A 19,414-nucleotide genomic window follows, 5' to 3' on the forward strand; every position below is an offset into this window, starting at 1 on the left:
TGATTGGGCTGTTGCCTAATCTTTGGGTTTGTCCTCCTTAAAAATAAAAGGTTGCATGATTCATTTATTTTTTTCCTCATGAAGCTACAAAAAATAAGGCATAGTCTTGGAATACAAAAAAATCTACAGACCCAGAAGGACAAGCATTTCTATACCACTTTACAATGTTTATGGTGCAAACAGAGACATTTCCACAGCATGTGGGATTCCTTAGTGGAGTTTGCTGAAATGTACCTCACAGGACATTGGAAGCAATGGATTCTTAATTGTTTGGCCTAAGTGCCAATCTTTAGACATAACCCAGCCTGGTGGAAACCTGTGCAGTGAGATATCGCACCGGGAATTCTCTCCGTACTGTGAGGCATGATGGTGGCAGAATCATGCAGGATTTTTTCAGTTTTTTTAGCAGCAGAAAGTTCAACAGAGTATTGATTGACATATTGTAATAAACCTGCTCTGTAATCCTCAGGATCTCAAGATTGGAGTAACGATTAATGCTACAAAAAGATAATCACCCAAAACATTCAGCAAAAGTTTCAAGACAAAACTGTGAATGTTGATTATAAATTGTCCCATTTAGTGTCTAAACTGGAACCAAACTGAACATCCAAGGAACTTATCAACCCAGAGATGCTTACAGAAATCTAGCAGAGATTAATGGAAAAAGACCCCAAAATTAAAGTGTTCCAACTTGGCATCATATCCAAGAAGACTGAAAGTCCCTAATCACCGCTAAGGTGGATTAGAGAGTCTAATATTTATTTATATATTTATATATGTATTTGTCTATTGATTTATTTCAACCTTGTCACAAATTGTTACTGGATTCACTGAGACCTTGAAAAGGATAAAGTGAAAAGAGAGTATATACACAGTACAAAATGTTATTATTATATAACAACTCATACTGACCTGGGAAGTCAACATGTTCTCATAATTGCACAAGAAACCTTAATTTACTGCTAGCATAAGATTCCATACCAGAGGTGGCAAATGTACACACATCCTTCACATATGTAGAAGTGCAGATACTCATGTTTTAAAAGACTCTGGTGAAAGTTGAAGTACTGACTACAATTTTGGGCACTGACATATACTTAAGTAAAAACTTGCCATTACTAATACCTGTTTTAGTGTAATGCTGGTACTGTAACTGGACCTCACATCATATTAATATGTTCTCAGTCATGTTTACATCGCTGACTCCCTCTGTCTCATCCACGTTAGCCATATTTCTTGTTGCCCTCTGGCTTTCTTATTGTTAGCTTTGTAAATTAGCCTACATCTGTGGTGTGTGAGAGCCAGGAAATGATACACCAGTGGTAAATTGAAAAAGCCGCACAATGAAAGCAGTGCGGAATGGGAGGAAAAACTATTGACATTTCACCAAATAGATTAAAACTGAAGTAACAAGTCTGGTTTGAAAATGTAAGTAGAAGGTACAGATATTTGTCTGAAAAATTTAATGAGTGAAAGTAAAAAATTGTCCGAAAAATAAATAACGAAGTAAAGTACTGATACAAGAAAAATCTACTTAAGTACAGTAGATTGTACTTTGTTACTTCCCACCTCTGTTCCATACCCACAATCACTGAACATAAATTTCCTTTTTGAAACTGAATTTGTTTCCTTTAAAATGTTCACACTGACAGTAAAGCTGCAGTGTTTTTACTGTTTGATTCAATTTTTTTCACTATTAGATTGTTTGTGAAAAGGTTATTTTAACGCATGAATGCATTAATAAAGCAGTGTCTAATGAAATGGTTTTAATTATTACATTGTGTAATATATATTTATTTCTTGTTCATTTGTGCAGGAGTCTACTGGACATGGACACTTTTTCGAAATCAGATCCTGGTAAGTGGATTATTTTGATCATTTCGTATGCAAGAAATTCTTCAAGGAAACTAAAGCACTCAGACCACTCATACAAGCACAGCTCATCATTAAGCGTTAATGCAGTTTTTGTTGTTCTGTGGTTGTGGCTTTTGGTTAAATGCCAAAGAAATGTCCTCCCTCTGTCAGGACAGCTAATTAGTAAGCATTTCTGCACAGCGTTATTGATATGTCTTTTTATTAGTGCTCAATACCAGCATCTCTCCGCATCCTGGCCAAGTTTATGTTTTGCTTTTACATTTAGGTAGGATAAATGTTCTGGAGGTATTCATGTAATGACCTGAAATTCACATTTCACATAGTAAAAAAAAAAACAATATACATGAGGATCTGACCCACTTGAGGACATACCAGATACGTGTTAGGTAATGACTAATGCACCTATGCCCTTGGAAAGGGGTAATAAGAAACCTTGGGAAGGTACTTGGTAATGCTGCTCTGGTATTTGGGATTTAGCTGCTGTACAGTTTGTGCATGATAATGCAGTTTTCACACTCACAGACATGTACATTTAAACTTGTATCTGACATATTAACATGTGATTTTTTGTGGAATTCAGAATGTTATGTTGAGGGCAATACATTGGTGTTGTGGACAACAATACTGCTTCACAGCTCTGTCTCGAGTACAGGTTACTCTGTGTGTCTAAATCTGTCCAGGTTTCTCCCATTGCCAAGTAATATAATATTAGTAATAATAATGACATATAAAAAAATAATATATTAATTAATAATAATCTGGGGAATATCACAATAACCTGGTTGTCCAGTTGTTTTTAAGAATGGGGGTATGCAACTTTTTACCATCGATGTTCAAACTCATGTTCGAGAGTAATTATTATGCACCAGTCATCAATGAAGTGATTCTGATTAACTAAAAAAAAAATGTATTCAGATTAATTCAAGATTGACTTGACTTCATTTTTCTTTCATCCTACTGCTGAAGTCATAGTTTTCAAAGACGTTATAAAGCCTGCATGAGATCTCCTTTTTGAAAGTTATCGATCGATAGAGGGATACAAAAGATTTTCCAAATGAGATATAAATGTTCCATGTAACACAGTGAAGGCCATCATCAGCAAGAGGAGAAAATGGGGCACAGGAGATTCCTTCACACTTTAGTAGCTGGGGCTTCAGTGTTTCAACAAAGTATCAGTTAAGGGATATGTGGATATTTGCAACCAGTTTATTTGATTTATTTGTCTAAAATTCTGAATATTGTTAGTTGCTTAATCACATTCAAATCAAAAAGATGTGATTTATCTAGGTTTCCTTTTTTACAACACAGAAACCTGCTGTTTTAATTGTGGGGTGTGTAAACTTTTTATTTCCATTGAAACGCCTGTTTAAATTGAAAAGGGCTTATTGTTAACTTTCATAATGAGCAGTATTACTAAATCATCTGAATTGTTTTCTGTACCTCAAGTTTGTAATTACTAGAGGTAGCCAAAATGTACATTTCAATAAATTATGTAAACTGTCTGTGCTTCTGTCTGTCCTTGAAGGAAGAATGAGGTTGAATGAAATTGAGGCTTATCAGCTGAATTATTAACTGATGAATAGGGATTGTGTAAATGCAGTTTCTGATATTTTTTTAATCACCTGGTGAAAGTGAAGTATTTTCCCCCAACAAGTCCAAACCCTGTCTTATCCGAAAGTTAATGTGCTAATAAGGTCTAAAATTGGAATATGGTGTAAAACATGTATGGCTTCATCGAACACCAAGTAGTATTTTAATGATGGTACTAAGAATAATGTCTCTACCAGGATAATGTGATCCTAGTTTTAAAACATGATTTTTCAGACTTAACAGATTTAGATATATTAACTGTTTGATATGAACCCGTAGACCTGTTTTTTAGTGTGCGGGTTTGCCTTGTTGTCAGAGGACCGCTGCTTATATGTGTAAGAAGCTGCCGTGTTTTCATAATGAAGAATTATAGAGTCATTTTTAGAGCTTTAGCTCTGTGTGGCCTGAGCCCAAAGCTGGCAAAGTGGATATGTGTGTGTGCTTGCTGTGTGTTATTACATTATGCTGAGAAGCATGGGTGCCCAGGGACTCTTGGCTTCTCCACCAATACAAAAGTAATTAAAGATTTCTCCACTTGGGCTGATAGGAGCCCAATTAGTCTTGCTCTTTCATCAGAGTTTCTGTGTGAACAGACTGTCTCCCTGAAAAACCTTTCTCAACGACAGCCTCCCACTCCTCCTTAATCATTATTAATGCTAATGCAATTATGGTTTTCTCTTTTCACTAAGTCATTTTTGTGTCTTTGACAAAAAATGATTACTTAATTTCAGAAAATTTTTATATTTAGATTTCTCCTGTCAGATCAAGTGTTATTCTATAATCTATTATGGAATATTTTGGTTGTGAATCATAGTTCCTCTTTTGATAATACTGTATTGTATTAAGATATAAAAGAATCGTGATTTTTTTTTGTGCTTTTTGCTGAAAACAAAACTTTATGTAATTTAAAAAGAAAGATACACTATATTAAGATATAGCTGTAGTAAATCGTTGGCATTGAACTGGGTACTGAGAAATTACCTCTATGTAAATATTCTTTCAGTTTTTTTTGTCATTTACTTGCAAATCAATTTTTTCTCTGATATGAATAGATTGCACCTCAGTCTTCCCTTCCCCATTTTTTTTTTTGCTTTAAAAAAAATCAAACAAACAAACAAAAAAGAAAAACCCTGTTTTGATTTGTTTAGTATGATTTTAATCCGTCTGACAAGTTTTTTTTAATGCGGCTTATTTATCACAATGGATACAAATGGATTTATTCATAAATTGTTTGTAGGAACATTTGCACAAGATATTTGCTTTAATGGAACTTCCTTTTGTTGTTTGAAAGTCATTTAATATTTTTAACACTGTAAGCTTTGCCCTTTATTTATTTTTTGTAGACGTTTCAAAAAATTCTGTAATAAGTGTTTCATTTGGTTTGGCTTCTTTAATGAGCTTTAATAAACCCAATTTAAAACAGAAAATGTATCCAAACCCATTTCTAAACCTGATTATATCAATATTAAACTCATAAACACATAATGAACCATATATTTATTTATGGTTATACAGTTCTGTGTTTGCAGCTCAGTGTTGAATGTTGCTTGTTTTGGCCATCTCCTGAATTTTCATTTATTTATGAATGACCCAAATATCTTCAATGTTCCAAAAATGTCAAGTTTATTTTAATAAGAATATTCTGACTGGAATAATCATTTCTGAATACTGTATACTTACAGTTAACACAGTATTAATTCTCTTGATTTTAATTCTCTTATCATATAAGAGAATCACTATACGATTTATAGACATTTTTATCCTTGAATTTATTAACAATTTGAGTAACGTATACTGTACAGCTGCATCTCATAATCTTGTGGGTTGCACCACACTCTGTTTATGTCCATTTAGTGACTTTATCAACTCAATAACTTTATATTTGATAATTATGTACAGTAATTCTTTACAGAAATCAACTGATAAATATTTCAGAGAAAAAATAAATGGCGTATACACATTGCCTTATCACATTAATATGCTTAAAGAAACCTGTAGACTTATTTCTTTGGCATCTATCATTGCACATCTCTATTTTAATAAGGCTGTAAACACAAATATGCACACACCAGAGATGGCAAAAGTACACATCTTTCACTCAACTAGAAGTACAAATACTTATATTTTAAAAGACCAGTTAAAGTTGGATTACTGACTACACTTTTTCAAGTAAAGTAAAAAACTTTGAACTCTGACATGTACTTAAGTAAAAAGTAGCCATTATTCCTATCTGTTTTAGTGTCACACTGGTAACTGGACCTCACATCATATTAATACAAAATAATTAACAACTTAATTATCTAATTAATGTATCCAGGCTGAACAACCACCATGTAGAACACAAGCAGAGTAAAGATAATGATGATCAGTAATGTCTCTGTTCTCAGTCATGTTTACATCACTGACTCCCTCTGTCTCATCCACATTAACCCCATACTTTGTGTTGCCTTCTGCTACACTTGTTGTTCACTTGAAAAAGCAACGCAATGACAAGAAATAGGTTGATGAACTGAAAATGGCACAGTAAGAAGGAAAACTATTGATCATTTTTGATCAGAGAGAGAGAAAGAGAGAGAGAGAGTATATAAATAGGATGAGATTAGCCCCTAGTTGGTATTAATTAGCAATCTTAAACTCACCTGTTTTTGTATTTAACACCTGATTCTGATAAATACAAGCGTCTTGATGACATCCCTGAAACCCCCCACACCACAAACACATAATTTAAATATTTTCAGATACATGAAATTTTGTAAAATCCATAATTTAACTTGGACATAATTAATAAATGAATTTCATTTTTGAAGCACTGTGCGCAATTTACACATACACACACACACACACACACACACACACACACACACACACACACACACACACATACATGCACACAGATTAGATTAGTGAATCTGCAGGGTTATGAATGTAACGTGTATGAGTGTGTGTGTGTGTGTGTATATCAGTGTGTGTTTGTGAGCATATGTGGGAGGAGGTAATGATCGGCCAAAGAGGATGTCCTGCACTTCAAACCATGATCACACTGAGTGTAAAGGAGAAACCATGTGAGTGTGCTTCTCTTTCATCTCTCACTGCCCTGTCTGCCTCTCTTTTCTCTTTCCATCCCTTCTTCCGGTATGAGACACACACTATGAAAAAGTGAGAATGTGTGTCTATAAAAAGGAGAAGACACACAATACTGAGAAATCTCAACTAGTACTTGCACATTTTACTTGTTTTTTAGATGCATTCGGTCGTTTGGGGCTCACTAGGGCACAGGAGAACAGTTTGCAATTTCCTTTTCTAATTCATGCACTCACAGCAAAAGAACATGTTTGACAATAAGTACTTATGACTTTAATAAGGGTGGGTGTATCAGTTTTGAGCAGTATAAAAAATAATGATCATGTGTGGCTATTATTCCAATTTTGTATTAAATAAGTATATTTCACAGTTACTTTTGATACATTGCCAAACTCTGACTATATCTCAGGTTCAGGTTTCCTCTAGGTGTGAGAGTCAGTATTGCTGTACCAGATGGTGGATGAGGAGGATATTTTGGATAGTTACAGAATAGAACTACATCAACAGTCACGTCTTTATTCTCTACTTTTATACTTCTTACTTTATACCTCATTTGTCTAAGGCAGTAGAGAAAGAGATTTGGGTTTTCTCAGTTATATAAGTGGTTTTTCACATGTCCCTTGAGCAAGCTGCATATCTGTGGAAAAAAATTTAATAAATCTTTATTGATCAAATACTAGCACATTTCACTAATTTAATATATTCATCCATGTGACTCTGGGATATGGGAGTTGATTCAAGATTTTCCTGCCCCTACAACTATAAAGAAGATTCTATGAAGTGCAGTACACAAACAAACTGCTTTTCATTTGTATCAGGCCACAGTGTAACTCCACTTGGACTCCATTGCCCACAGCTTACAGCTACTAATTGAGTACACCTGCTTCCAGTAACTCACACCTACACTCACAGTTTAAAAGAGACTCCAGTTCATTCAAACCTTTGTGAAGTATACGCTCTGTTGCCTTCATGGCTCTGTCTATACAAAGATAAACCTTAATCTATCCAGTGCTCTTTACATTACAATCCCACAATGTGCCACAATGGAAGCAAAATATTTATCAAAATGCACTCTTTAATGAAAACATTTACTTGTGTGTTGTGTTATGAAAATATTTTGTTGATTTTGTGTTTAAAATGAGTATTTTTTTTTAAATGGATTTTAATTATATAATTATTTCAAACAGTATATGTAGTGATATTGCACTACTATTGCACTTTCAGTACATTAGAAAAATACTGAAGCATCTTTACTTGAAATAGTTATCTGTTATTATTGTTTAGTTTTGAATCATATATTTAAACAAATATACTTCCAAAAGCATATTATATAATTCTAGCTTATTATATCAGTAATGCAACTGTCCATATTATAGTTTTCTTTAATGGAGGCGCAGTAGCTCAGTGGTTACTGCTCTGGATTACTGATTGGAAGGTCAGGGGTTCAAACCCAGGTATTGCTAAGCTGCCACACTTTGGTCCCTTGATTCTGTGCTCCAAGGGTGCTGACACACTGACCATATCTTCCTAACATCATTGGGATATGTGAAGAAAGAATTTCTTTCTTTTTTAGATGTAGGCAGTGCTGTTAGTCTTACTGTGTAATGCAATCAAAATGCTTCCATGGAAACGTCTTTTCCACATCTGAGCTGCTCGTTACCGTGAATAGTCAGACGTATATTAGACAGTCTTCTGTGTATATGAGGGATGCGACAGACAGGGACCATTCCATTACCGCTTGTAGTAATTGTACTGAATGCAGCCAGTGAATTTAGGGAGGCAATCAGTTACCTGGATAAGTGGAAGCTCGTAAGCATTATACTCCGTAATGAACCACAGACCCAGCAGGTGCAATAACATTAATGCAGGAATACTCACAATATTTGTAAGGGCACATTTGTAGTGCGTTACTTTATTAACAATTATTTAAAGGGACGCTCTAAAATCGAATGCACAGTACATAATTGTAGTAATTAGAAGGTATAGCAAGAGTTCCTTACACAGGTAGGCAAGAAAAAACAATTAATTTTAATGGTTTTACAACCTTTGTCTGGTTAAGACAAAAATGACTCATTTGGTTGCTGAAAGGGTCAGCTCCTATTAGTGAGCTGAACCAAATGAACTGAATGACTGAAAAACTGTAATTCCCTTCACTAGTCATGTTCATTTGTCTGAGCCAGTAGACTATACTATACTGGGTCATCTCAATTATGTTAACAGTGTTTAGGTCCCACTTAAAGCTGCAGATAAAGTTAGCCAAAAATATGAATGAATCTGTGTTGTGTATTGGTAAGTTGCTAATTCTGTTGGGGTCTTGATTCTGGGTTTTTGAGTGTTGAGGATGAGTTTGTTGTCATTACACCATGCGGTAGGCCAGGCCACTTCCTGATGGTAGGATGACTCGTCATTGATTGGGATGAATCATAAAGGTATCATGAGGACTATTTAAAAGGAAATCTGTTTTTTAAGCAAAAGAACAGAAGCAGGCGTAAACTCAGCACAGAGTGTGCCTGCACTGAGTAATAAGACTTGAGCACTTACATTTTGCACTTTCACAACCTGTTTGTTCATGGCTCAAATATACAAATATTGGGCAATGAAATTATAGGTTAACCTTCAAAAACAGCTGCCAGGGCTGTACTAATCACTGAGCTGAAATCCACAAAGAGTACGCAGGTGTAGTTGTTGGGAGATTCCAGATGTTGGAGAATATGTGCCAGATTGACAGTGTCTGCAGTGGATCTGTTGGATCAGTACCCAAAATGAAAACATTGGGCTCTAATACTAATACTTATATTATAAGGGCAACTTTAAGCACAATAAGGAACTATGTAATGCACAAGTCATGTCAAACTGGTTAAAAATGACAATGAGATTACCGTATGTTCAGGACTATAAGCCGCTACATTTTTCCCACGCTTTGAACCCCGCGGCTTAAACAATGAAGCGGCTAATTTATGGATTTTTCCTGGGTTTTTCCCGGTTTCACAAGATTCAAGCCAAGAAACTGAGCCCCATAACATTAGTCAATTAAATTGCAGAACGTGTTCAGGTGAACCAATGAAGTTCTTTATAATAAATCACGCTCCCACTGAATCGGGCCGCATCACATCATAAATATGGATGAGGTTCCTCTGACGTTTGACCTGCCGCTCACTCGGACTGGCAACAGGAAATGCGAATCATTCCTCACGATGAATACAACCGGGCATGAAAAGACGCACTTCACCTGTGTTCTGAGCTGCATGGCATCGGGAGAAAAGATTCACCGATGGTGATTTTTAAACGCACGGCGATGCCAAAAGAAAAACTCTTGAGAGAAATTGTTGTGAAAGGAAGGAGGAAGACAGTGAACAATGACTTTCTTGGTAGGCTACGGTTTAGATACAAGCCGTGTAACAGGCACTGTCTTTCATTAAAGCCTGTGTAAAATTCTTTAGTTTCAATGTAGGCACCTGCGGCTTATAGACAGGCGCGGTTTATGTATGTTCAAAATAAAAATCTTTGTCAAATTCAGTGGGTGCGGCTTCTATTTGGTTGCGCTTAATAGTCCAAAAATTACGGTAGTGTATCATCATGATTTTCCCTGTCACTAGATCCCTGTCACTAGATCTAAATCCATATATAGATGTGCAATAATTATACATTTCCAACATGTCTACATGCACCAGGATGTTTTCAACATCTTGTATAAGTGGTGCCTTGAAAAGCCTGTTTTAGAGCAAAGGGATGCCCACCAAGTATTACTAATAGAATATATAACATATAGTTCTGTTCAAAGATTTTAGGCAGGTGTGTAGATATGCTATAAATTAAGAATGCGTTTAAAAATATATATTTGAATTGTTTGTTTTTTATCAATTCACAAAATGATAAGTGAAGGAATAGAAGAAAAATCTATATCAAATCAATATTTTGTTTGACTACCCTTTGGCTTCAAACCAGCATCAATTCCTAATTTATACACTTTATAAACTTCTACAAAGTTAATGATTTTGTAGGATCAAAATCATGTGTATGATTGACCAATTAAACCAAGCGGGCTCTAATGCTCATCAATTACATATATAGATTAAAAAGCAGTCATTAACTGAAACAGAAACAGATGTATAGGAGGTTTAAAATTGGTTGAGGAACAACCAAACTCTGCTACTACGGTGAGGTTGTGGAGGACAGTTTCATGTTACAGGTCATACACCATGGCCAAACTAAACACAGCAACAATACACAATACACAATACACAATACTGCATTAGCAATGTCTCTCAAGGGTTAAATATTTTAAGGCTTTAAGAAATACTGTTCAATCTTGTTTGAAGAAGCACAAAAAATCGGGCAATGTTGAGGACTGTGTACACAGTGGACGGCCAAGGAAACTTGCAGCAAATTAAATACACATCATGCTTAGTTCCTTTTGACATCAGATGTCCAGCAGTTCCATCAGCAAAGAACCCCAGGTGGGACCCAGGTCTACCCATCTGCTGATTAGAGAAGTCTGGCCAGTAGTTGTATTCATAGAAGAATTGAGGCCAAAAAGCCATAACTCTAACATAGAAACAAGGCTAAGGGACTTAACTTTACAAGAAAACATAGGAACTGGGATGCAGAAAAAGGTGCTTGGGACTCATGAATCGTAAATGAAAATATTTGGCTGTAGCAGGAGACAGTTTGTTCGCTAAGTATCTGCAAGCAACAGTGAAGCATAGTTTTTTGTTTTTATTTTTAAGTTTGGGGCTGCGTTTCTGCAAATGGAGATGGAGATTTGGTCAGGATTTTTTAGTGTCCTCAATGCTGAGAAAAACAGGCAGATAATTATCCATGCCATACCATCATGGAGGCAAAGGCATCATACAGCCAATGTCATTAAAACTATCTTCAGTGTTGAGAAGAACAGAGAATCCTGGAGGTTATAAAGTTGTCTGATATAATATTTATGCCATATCACCCACTTCTAAATATTGGTATATTGTGAAGGTCAATATTTGTGCTGTTACTGGCAACTCTGCAAATCTCACTGGACAGGCTGTACTCTTTTCTTTTTGCTATATCCCTCCTTTCCACCCATTATTCATCTCTGTATTTATTAATTTACAATGGACCTGCTTATGATTTCTTTTGAAGAGATGGAGGGGAGTAGTGGGAGACTGAGTTATGGCGTTCACACTTGGTTGGGCCCCGCGGTGCCAGGCATTATGCTGAATGGGTTATTTGCAGTCTCAGACCCAGCTTTGATGTAGCATTGTGGTGATGAAAAAATGCACACACACAGAGCAGAAGGATATAAGATTAATGCAAAGGAAAATACTTTTTCAATGAATAATAAAAAAATATGTTTATAGGGCATATAATATTTTTATAAATCTTTTATAATAAACTGTGGTCTATGTATATCAGTATGCATGTCTAATTTGGTAATACTATTATACATTCCAGTGGCGGGCCATGCATTTGGTACCTGGGCTTTCAGTGGGGACTTACCCGACTTAATCCACCCCTTAAGACCACCACTATCACGTCGCAATTAAAGAAATCATCAATACTATACAAAAACGCATTATAACAACGCGTGGCATTACAGAGAGAGAGGAATTTCACATGTGAAAGGTGAATACCATTTTACTAAAGCATGAAACCCTGTTAAGACAACTCGAAACCTCTACACTACCACCACAACTGTGCACCTACATCATCTGGAGCAGTTCAAAATTAATATTTGTCTAATAACATGACGAAAACATTATAAATATAAATAAAATACAACCTACTCACCAGAGATGCAGACTCATAATTTGCACCGCTCCTCAGAGGCTGTAATCCAGTGGTACCGCTCGTATTCACTGGTCTGAAAGTGGTGAACAAACCCTTTCCCGGGCTGAGACAAACTAGCTAGCTTCGGGGTTGGGTGACCTTCTCACAATGTGTAGCTTTTCTTGAAAATTTATTTTTTAAGTATGTCTGAGACCAAATCAATTTCTCTTCCTCTGTAGGTGTAAAAAATGTCATCTCGGATGTATTCATGTGTGCAGCGCGCTACACACGTGTTTTGTCAGTCGAACTTGGTTGTAACGGTTTCCCTCTGACCAACCAATCAGAGGATGGAAAAATGCTGACGCTAGCTAGCTGGCCCTGTGAGGCGAATATAAAATCTAATTGGTTAAAGAAACAGAGCTTTTTTTTTTTTTTTGGTAAAAAGTGAGCAGAACAGCCTTTGAAGGCCCTGGGCAGATTAGATTGACATGGCAGCACATAAAGGCTGAAATCTGATTGGACAAAAAATCTAACATCCACATACACGTACTGGAAGCAGTGCAGCCAAGAGAAATGCTACGAAATGAAGAGAATAAACTGTTGGGAATAAATTAATACAATTTTATGGAACAAATTATATAATTTATTCTGTTAGTGAAGTCAGTGCTTCTGAAGGCTTTGCTGGCCCTGATCGCACACCACTGATACTCACTGTTAGCACACAAATTATAAAAATGTAAGTAAAATGAAATAAGATAAACATACAATATTGTACACTATTTCAAGTGCACTTGAAAGTATGTAAAAAAAAAAAAAAGTGAGTTAGTGCATGTCACCTATATTTATATATTATATTTAAGGTGGTGCAGCAGGAATCATTGACACCTCACAGCTCCAGCATCCCCAGATATTAAGCTCAGGTTACTGTTGTGGAGGAAAGTAAAGTGGGCCTACTCTGGGTTCTTCAGTTTCCTTTTTTAATCCATAATATGGGGTAGGAGAATTGACTGTGCTAAATTGCCTGTTGGTCTGTTTTCTGAAGCATGTCCTGTTATAGACTATATATTATTACACTTAAAAGTATACCAATTATTTTTGACACCTACGTTTTTTAAAGTGTACTTTGATACTAGCATTGCAGTATACTTTTATGCTTGCATTCTCCAACCTACTTGGCAGTTCTCAGCAAGAATACGACTAATAAAGACTAAAAGGGTAAAGTGTACCTCCTCAGAGACAACACAACCAGCCAACTGCATCTTTTTCCAAACCTCTGTTCATCCACTGCTGCAAAAATGAGCTTGGAGACACTTGCAATTGACTGGTATGGCTGTGATTGACAGGAAAGAGAGTAAAGTGTGCTATCCCTTCTATCCATGGAGCTTTTGGCCTTCCATTAATAAATATGATTTCAAGACAATAGTAAAATGTGCCAAATCAAACATGCGGATGGCCTGCTGTGGCGACCTCTAATGGGAGAAGCCGAAAGAAAGTAGTGTAAATACTTTTCTGTTGCTCCACTCAGGAGCCAAATATGGTAGCATTTAAAAAGTAAACTTGGCATAGTATTCTTTAGGTGCACTTAGAGATTTTCTTTTTAAATAAGCGGGGGAAATGTAGTGGACAAAAATCTAAGCTAAACACAGCATCGGCTCTCCTTACCCAGCATTTTCCCTGCTAATGTCCGGTCACTAGTCAACAAAATGGATGAACTGCGATAATGCATCACCAACAACAAGAAGATTTTGGATGCTAAAATCATTATTTTCACAGAAACATGGTTGAACAGCGGCGTTCCAAGCATTATTAAGTTCTCTGCGCAGTCAGGACTACAGAGGATTCCGGTAAGACCAGAGGTGGAGGTCTGTGCATTTATATAAACAAAATTTGTTGCACAAACTCTGTTTGGCACTGCTCACCTAACCTGGAAATTGGTAAAGTGTAGACCCTTCATCTGCCCAGAAAATTTACATAGGCTATAGTTAATGTTGTAGACATTCCACAAAATGCTAATGCCAAGCTTGCAATGAAAAACTACATGCAGCAATTAGCAGACAACAGATAACATATCCAGATGCTGCTTTTGTTTTTGTGGGTGACTTTAACCATGCCAAATTAAAGACACCCTTTCCAAGATTCCATCACCATGTTTCCTGGAACACCAGAGGAAAAAAAACTCTGGACCAGGTTTACACAAACATACCTGATGCCTACAAGCTACCCCCTCCCCCACATGGGACGGTTGATCTCCCCCAAGTATTCACCACTCATCGAAAGGTTGAAACCTACAGTGAAGATGATAAAATTGTGGCCATTGGAAGCAGACTCTGTACTTCAGGACCGGTTTTGACATACTGACTGGAACAGGTTTGCCACTCAGGTGACCTGTGGACATTTGAAAACTATGCTTCCTCCATATAGGATTATACAAACACCAGACTTGAAGCTATGCTTCTGCCATATTGGTCTATGTAAACACCACGATAGACAATGTTACCACACAGACACAGGTCACTTAGTACTCGAATCAGAAGCCCTGGATAAACAGAGAAGTATGCCTCTTACTGAAGGCCCGCAACACTGCCTTCAGATCTGGTGATGCACAAATGCAGCCAGGGCTAGGTGAGGCATTAAGATGGCCAGGCACTGCTACAAGTTAAGGATTGAGGAACATTTCTCCAACTGGAACACCCAGCGTATGTGACAGGGTATCCTGGCCATTCGTGACTGCAAGCCCATCAACCCCTCCCCCATCCACGATATCTCCATTCTTAATGAGCTAAATAACTTCTATGCTCACTTTAAAAGGGATAACCAGGAGTCAGCAACCAAAGCCGAGCTCCCTGTGGACCACCAGCCTCTTACACTCTCCCCAGGCGATGTCAGCCTGGTGCTGAGCAGGATCAATACACAGAAAACTGCAGGGCCTGACGGCATTCCTCGACAACATGTCCTCGAAGCATGTGCTAAAGAGCTGGTGGGGGTTCTAACGGATTTATTTAACCTGTCCCTAGCCCAAGCTATTGTGCCCACCTGCTTTTAGATCACTTCCATCATGCTAGTGCCAAAACACTACACCACAATATGCCTTAATTATTACCACCCAGTAGCACTCACCCGCCTCATTACCAAGTGCTTTGAGCAGGTGATCCTGGCACATCCCAATGTCTGTCTTCCCTCCACCCTAGACCCACACCAATTTGCCTAAAGCAAAAACAGAAGCAGAGATTCCATAGCACTGCACTCTGACCTCTTTCACCTGGACAATCAACACATGTATGGCAGAATGCTGTTCCTTGACTTTAGTTCAGCGTTCAACACTGTCATTCCCTCCAAGTCAGTCACCAAACTTGGAGACCTGGGCATTAGCACATCACTCTGCAACTGGCTACTTGACTTTCTGACCAACAGGCCCCAGTAGGTTTGGGCAGACCACCACTGCTCTTCCACCCTCATTCTTAGCACTGGAGTACCACAAGGCTTTGTGCTGAGTCCCTTTCTCTACTCCCTCTTCACCCACGATTACAATCCTGCATATGGTTCTAACATCATTATCAAGTTTGCAGATGGCACCACAGTAATATGACTCATCAAGAACAACGATAATTGTTAATCGATATTGTTCTCTCACAGAACAACCTCCATGAACCAAACCAGTCTGGGTTCAAAGCGGCACATTTCACAGAGACGGCCCTTTTGGCTGTTTCTGAGAAACTGCATGCTGCTCGATCAGCCAAGCTGTCATCTGTACTTATCTTCCTGGACCTTTCAGCAGCATTTGACACAGTCAACCACAAGACTCTCCTGGAAGGATGCTCATACCAGTAACATAAAGGGGATCCACATCTGCCATGTGCAGACTCACCACTGGTGTCCTACAAGGCTCGGTACTTGGTCCTCTCCTTTTCTCCCTCTATACCCACTCCATTGGTGAAGTCATATCCTCACATGGGTTTTCTTACCACTGCTATGCAGATGACACTCAACTCATCTTTTCCTTCCCTCTATCAGATACCACAGCTTCCGCTCGGATCTTGGCATGCTTGACAGACATATCTTCATGGATGAGTGCTCATCAACTAAAACTCAACCCCAGCAAAACAGAACTGCTGGTCATCCCAGCTGATTTATCTTCAGGTCAAGATCTCTGAATATCTCTTCATGACTCTCTGCTCTCCCCTTCAGCCACTGCTCGTAACCTTGGGGTAACTATGGACAGTCAACTGTCTTTCTCACATTTTGCTAATGTGGCTCGTTCCTGTCAATTTCTTCTCTACAACATTTTAAGGATTCAACCATTTCTGTCCACACAGGCTGTGCTTGTTCAGTCTTTTGTAATTTCAAGACTGGACTACTGCCACTCTTTGCTGTCAGGTCTTCCTCTGAACGCTATTCATCCACTGCAAATTATCCAAAACGTAGCTGCACGACTTGTGTTCAATCTGCCCAAATTCTCCCACACCACCCCACTGCTGCGCTCCCTTCACTGGCTTCCAGTAGCTGTACGTATCAGATTCAAAACACGGATGCTTGCCTACAAGGCCAAAAAATGGACCAGCACCATCTTACCTCAGAGACCTCATCACACCTCGCACTGCACAACGCTGTCTAAGATCCTCCAGCACTGCTTGACTGGTCCCGCCTTCTCTCAGAATGTGAGGTAAGTATACTTCAAGGCTCTTCTCTGTTCTGGCACCGAGGTGGTGGAATGAACTTCTACTAGTTCGTACAGCAGAGTCCCTGGCTATCTTCAAGCAACGGTTGAAGACCTACCTCTTCCTGAACACTTAAAATAGCACTTTCCAAGTTTGCTTTGTAGAATTCAAGAGTTATATTTATATTAAGTTTGTAATCTAGCATACCAATGTAGATTTATTCATTGCTAGAGACTCAAAGCACTTTTGTACGTCGCTCTGGACAAGGGCGTCTGCTAAATGCCGCAAATTTAAAGGATAAGTCAGCCTACAGAGAGGAGCTGAACCACCTGTCAGCATGGTGCACTAATAACAAACTGCTGCTCAACACCAAGAAAGCCAACACATCAATGGAGGAGTGGTAGACATCTAAGAGGACCTCTCCTTGACAAAAAACAGCTTTAGTCAAGAAGGCTCACCAGCGCCTCTGCTTCCTGAGGGCTCTAAAAAGGACCACTGCAGAGAAAAAAATGCATTGTGGGAACTTCACTCCCAAAGACTGTTGACACTTACAGGAAACGCTGTCTCAGGAAAGCATACAACATCACTAAAGACTTATCTCATCCTGCCCATAGAATGTTTGACCTCCCGCCCTCTGGAAGGTGCTACAGGAGCCTCAGGACCAAAACAAGCAGCTTTTCCTCTACAGCTGTTTCCATGCTGAATTGTGCACCCCAGTAGCATCACCTACCATCCACCCCTCACTACCACACCCCCATCCCAGACACTCATACTGAATACTATACACCGCATCACCTAACTATATGTTGCACTGTTAATGATACACTGTATACAAACTGTAAAACCCAAGATTGCAATTTAATAACTGTTGAATCTGTTGCTTACACTGTATATAATAGCCTTCTTTTACATTTGTGGTATTTAGCAGACGCCTTTGTCCAGAGTGATGTACAAAAGTGCTTTGAGTCTCTAGCAGTGAATAAATCTGCACTGGTACGCTAGATTACAAACTTAAGATAAATCAGACTGCAACTCTTGATTTTTACAAAGTAAACTTGGAATCAATTGAGTAAATAGATATACAAAGTCACACTTCTTTTGCACTCCAAATAATTTTGCACATTTATATACCTTCTCCTAAACAATGTATACGATATCTCCTTCATTGTATGTAATCCCCTCACTGTGTACTGTTTATTTATCTTCATATTGTTCATTTCATATTGTGCATTCATCAAGTCAAGTCAAGTCAGGTTTATTTGTATAGCGCTTTTCACAACAGACATTGTCTCAAAGCAGCTTTACACAAATCAACAGTTAAGGTGAATGGTGTGAATTTGTCCCTGATGAGCAAGCCGTGGCGAATGTGGCAAGGAAAAACTCCCTTAGATGTTATGAGGAAGAAACCTTGAGAGGAACCAGACTCAAAAGGGGAACCCATCCTCATTTTGGGTGACATCAAGAGTTTGATCATAAATCTTTCATCTGTGTTTATTTATGTGTATCATATATCATAGTCTTACCAACCTGTACATATGTAAATATTTTACACCGCAACCAATGCACTTCTGGTTAGATGCTAACTTTATTTTGTTGCCTTGTATCTAATCTAATCTAATCTAATCTAATCTAATCTAATCTGATTGAGTTATACAAAATGACATAACTTGGGTAAACTTTATACCAGTTATGATAATGATACAACTGGCCAGTTGTGCAAATTCTCTGTCTGTTATTACAAAAAACATTGTTATTACAAAAAACATTAACCAATGAGTTTGTGTGTAATATTTTACTGTGCTTTACTTTTTTGTTACTTGGTGCTTTACTCCTTAATTGTCTCACTTGTATGTAGGTGGAAAGAGTTTGAAAAGGTCAGATAGAAAATATTTGACTGCATTTAATTTGCAGTGACATTTCATTTCACATTGGCTTTTGAGCTCTTTAATCTCATGTTCTCACTCCCTGTCTTTTTTTTATCCTTCACAGTTGTCGTGTTGTACATACAAGGCATAGGGACAAAAGAATGGAGAGAGGTAAGTCTGACTCATTCATTTTTCTCAAGGTCATTTTACTTTAAACCTGTCAGAAATGTTACATCCTGTGTCTCTGGAAAAGAATGTATCAGGAGAAAAGTTCAAGTTCTTAATGGACAGAGGAAATGCTTTATGTTGGATTGAAAAATGTGAGTTTTTTCCATCAACCCATCTATGCTTTTTGGAGAATCGAAGAGGCTCCTTTTGATTGGAGATGCTATTTTTCTTCTAATCAGCCTCTATGTCACATTCGCACACACGTCAGGGTTCTTGCGTTTAATTTGCACTTTGTACAATAATCAAAGACTCTCTGTGGAGGAGCCTGCAGGGAATCAGTCAGTCTCAGTGAGTCTCAGTTACTACATCAGTATACAAGACCTCACTCTCATCAATATACTAATTGATTGAAGAGCCCTTCTACAACTGTCT

General features: G+C 37.8%; 1 protein-coding gene across 5 annotated transcripts in view; it reads left to right on the top strand.

Annotated features, from left to right (window-relative positions):
- Positions 1-19,414, top strand: part of LOC124391659 (copine-9-like) — an 88,159-nt gene that overhangs the window by 5,698 nt on the left and 63,047 nt on the right. For 4 of the 5 annotated variants that reach the window (XM_046858369.1, XM_046858386.1, XM_046858377.1 and 1 more), the window contains exons 2-3: positions 1,817-1,857; positions 18,939-18,985. In XM_046858369.1, the coding sequence (XP_046714325.1) occupies positions 1,817-1,857; positions 18,939-18,985 (88 nt within the window). Of the gene's footprint in view, positions 1-1,816; positions 1,858-18,938; positions 18,986-19,414 lie in introns of those variants that run through there. The other variant, XM_046858397.1, reaches the window with a different exon arrangement.

The sequence above is a fragment of the Silurus meridionalis genome, chromosome 1 (assembly GCF_014805685.1).
Source record: "Silurus meridionalis isolate SWU-2019-XX chromosome 1, ASM1480568v1, whole genome shotgun sequence".
NCBI lineage: Eukaryota > Metazoa > Chordata > Actinopteri > Siluriformes > Siluridae > Silurus > Silurus meridionalis.